Source organism: Trypanosoma theileri (assembly GCF_002087225.1).
Source record: "Trypanosoma theileri isolate Edinburgh chromosome Unknown TM35_Tth_225_V1, whole genome shotgun sequence".
Taxonomy (NCBI): domain Eukaryota; phylum Euglenozoa; class Kinetoplastea; order Trypanosomatida; family Trypanosomatidae; genus Trypanosoma; species Trypanosoma theileri.
In genome coordinates this window covers 1-3,384 of record NW_021640067.1, presented here as the reverse complement: position 1 = coordinate 3,384, position 3,384 = coordinate 1, and the positions used below count along the sequence as shown (strand labels likewise).

At 37.4% G+C, this 3,384-nt stretch overlaps 3 protein-coding genes across 3 annotated transcripts; all 3 read right to left on the bottom strand.

The window, feature by feature from the left end:
* Nucleotides 1-8: 8 nt before the first annotated feature.
* On the bottom strand, nt 9-479 carry TM35_002251020 (uncharacterized protein; the record flags this gene model as incomplete). Its single annotated transcript, XM_029032041.1, has 1 exon — nt 9-479. The coding sequence occupies one exon, from the start codon at nt 477-479 to the stop codon at nt 9-11; it is 471 nt and encodes a 156-aa protein (XP_028876667.1).
* Nucleotides 480-1,602: 1,123 nt separating this feature from the next.
* Nucleotides 1,603-2,064, bottom strand: TM35_002251010 (uncharacterized protein; the record flags this gene model as incomplete). The annotated part of the gene is made up of 1 exon (XM_029032040.1): nt 1,603-2,064. The coding sequence occupies one exon, from the start codon at nt 2,062-2,064 to the stop codon at nt 1,603-1,605; it is 462 nt and encodes a 153-aa protein (XP_028876666.1).
* Nucleotides 2,065-2,240: 176 nt separating this feature from the next.
* On the bottom strand, nt 2,241-3,143 carry TM35_002251000 (uncharacterized protein; the record flags this gene model as incomplete). Its single annotated transcript, XM_029032039.1, has 1 exon — nt 2,241-3,143. The coding sequence occupies one exon, from the start codon at nt 3,141-3,143 to the stop codon at nt 2,241-2,243; it is 903 nt and encodes a 300-aa protein (XP_028876665.1).
* Between the last annotated feature and the right edge of the window lie 241 nt (nt 3,144-3,384).

The window sequence follows — 3,384 nt, the reverse complement described above, 5'->3', positions numbered from 1 at the left end:
AGAAGCAACTAACCACCATGTCGCCATACAACAACATTAGCACCATCTAATTGAAAATGACAGAATGAACGTCTCTGATGAGTCACATAAGTGGCGAAGGAACGTCCATACACAACATGCCATGTTCCACCTAATGCAGCCTCTACATTCTTCTTAATCATCTGTGCAATATCCCGCACCACAGTACGCTCAATTTCCCTCTCTAATTCCTTTCTAGATCCCTCCTCTTTTCTCCATGTATTTCGTGTGGGAAGCAACACAAACTTACTATACGCCTCAACGGCAATATTCATAATTGTCTGCAGAGTGGCATCTGGGATATCTACGTAGATAGGCACACGTGCGATGGCTGCGGCTCTTGGGTCCAATTCGGAGTCTTGTTGAACGAGAACAGAAGAGCGGCTGCTGACGGGCCCAATGGAACTGTCATGTGTAGAGCGGCGCTGCAGGGCGGGTGTGGAGGAGAGAGAAGTGGTCATGATAACTAGAACCTATCACGTTAATCAATCAATCAATCTTTCCTTTTTTTTTCTTTATTATATATATATATGGATAGATATGGGTAAGGATTTGTTTAAGAAAATGAGAAGTTCTACCACCCTTTCTGTGATCTCTCTCTCTTTTTCTTCTCTTTTTTACTCTCCTTCGGGCAGAGACCTGTTCCTCTTATCTTCGCTGAGCATACATACATATAAAGAAGAAAAAGAAAAAGAAGAAGGTTGTTTTTGTTCTAAACAGAGACAGATATATACAAAAATTCAGAGGAAAGCCAATTAGGAAAAAAAAAATAAAATAAAAATAAACAACATTTCCCCTCCCATTCCCCATTATTATATTTATCCATCCCTTATTAAAATCATTTTGTTTTTTATAATTATATTTATTACATGTGTATTTCATTTCCTCACAAAGAAAAAAAAAGTGAATGATTTTTAAATATTGTGAAAAAAAAAAAAAAAAACGCAAACCGTCTCGCGGCAGTTAAGAATAACCAAATATAAATAAATAAATAAATAGAGGGAGTAGAATACTGAAAAAACTGGTAGTTAACTCTTGTTAGAAATCAACTCTACACGATATTGCGCAAAAATAGTAGAATGTCATTCAATACAGTAATAAAAAAGAAAAAGCAAAAAAATTAATAAAGAAACAGTTTAAATTCACTGTACTTTTCGATCTATTTATACAGAAAGGCTGTCCCACACAGATAAACATACAAAGAGACACCCTTCCACACTGTATAGAAATAAATAAACATATTATATAAAAGGTGTACGTATTTCCTAGAGAATAACAAAAATACTTTCTGGAAACTACTTTCCCTATTATCCACAAATAAATGTACACACTATACTGGCTGAAAAATGAAAGCCAGCAACTCAAAAAAAAAAAAAAGAAATGAGACTCTAATAAGTAAAACTGAAAATACAGAGCTCACTGCATTACACAGTAGCGTTCTGTCAAGTAGATAGCAAAAAAAAAAAGAAAAACAAATGATCTTCGTGGAATAAATAGAAACACGATATAAAACCAAAAAAATAAAAAAGAAATAAAAAAAGCTGATCCATCATTTTACTTTTTTTTTTTAATCTATTATGCTAACTAACCCATATAATCCATAAGTAACGGCAACCGACGGTGTCTCGTTTCACTATCACCCCTGTGCGATCTTCTTGTCTGACTTCGCCCTTCATTAAAGAAAGAGATCGCTGAAGGGGACGGTGGAGACAATGGAGATAATTCTTGTTCTTGTTCTTCTTGGTATAATAACAAAGGACGCCAGAAATGATCATTTTCATCAATAACGATACGTGCGGGCAGTGTTTGTGTTGTTGTTATTGTGGATGTGTGCCAGACTGATGGAAGTTCACCCACGCATGTCATGATATTCAGCGGTGCTCGACCATTTCTTTCCTTTTCTTCTTCTCTTTGTTGTTGTTGAGTTGATGGTCGCTTGTGAGAGACGCTGGAGTCGATGGCAGTTGAGCGGGTGAGGCCCCCGTCTGTTGTGAAGGTGGAGACGGAGAGGAAATGGGCGGCGGTGTGGGTTTCTTTAGTCTGCATGGGAGTGCCAGTCAGTCTGAGAGAAATAGAGAGAGAAGAGGAAAATGAGAAAAAGAATAAGTAAGTGAGTGAGAGTGAGAAAAAGAAGAAGAATGAGAGAGAGAAAATTACTCATAGAAAAAAAAAAAAATAATAATAATAATTCACCGTACTGTTTATTACAACTTTTTTTTTTTTCATGAAAGAAACCGTATTAAGCTCTCCATCCCACGCACAAATCCAATAGTCTCTTCCGTATAGTTTAACCGACGATCACTTGAACGCGCGTAATCAATTAAGTAGACAAAAACTTTATCACCTTTATCTGAAGAAGCATCACTCTTTTCGCCATCAATGGCATCATACACTAAAAGAAGGGACGTTGAAACAAATGCTGTTTTCTCCAACAGCGCACGACCAACAGAAGAAGTGAAAAGAGAGAACAACTTTTCCACACCTCGACGACACGACTGTAACCGTGCTTCCATATGGAATACATCACTATTATTATTATTATTATTATTATTATTATTATTATTATTAGCTGATTTCACTGTTTCACCTGAGTGCATACTTTTCGTGGATGAAAAAAAGGCATGAAGGACACGACGATAATCTTCTTCTGTTTCTAAAGCGTACCCCATATCTTTTTCACACCACTCTACTTCTAAATCCTTTTCATTATTAACACCATGACGGTATACATAGTGATGAGCTCCACAAAGACGAAGTGCATGCGGCTGTAAAAATCGCTTCTTTCGAATACGTTCCAGTTTCTCTTCTGGGGTTTGAGGAGAATGACGTACAAATCCAAGTTTAAAATCAGCTACACACGGCTTACGCAATGTTGCCGTTACATCAATTAAACAAACAAACCACAAGGCGGAGTCCATCACTTCATTATAACCATTTGTGTTGGCACTGGTTTGCTGCAACTGTGAGAAGAGTTTCTCTATTATGGGTCTATTCTCTACAGACTCTACAAATATCCAATCACCGACACCTTCTGTGGTTGGGGGTAAAATAGCCACAAGTGTTGGTGCAAAGGCGGCTAATTCAGAAAAAGCCTCATCTACACAAAGAGTCATATTAAGATACATGAGTACTTCCCATGCGGTAGCAGCTTTTGCAATGGTGTCGGCGCCATTAAAAGACTTCGGTCCACGCCAAATGGCGTCCTTGTGGCCACCAACCACGATAAGTTTATTTTCCGTTGCAAAGAAATGACCAGAGGGAAACAACAGAAAACGACGCCTCTCACGCCACCCCCTTTATTAAGAAAAAGAAAAAAAAAAGAAAAAAAAAAGAAAAGAAAAGAAAAGCAAGACATTACGTAAAAGA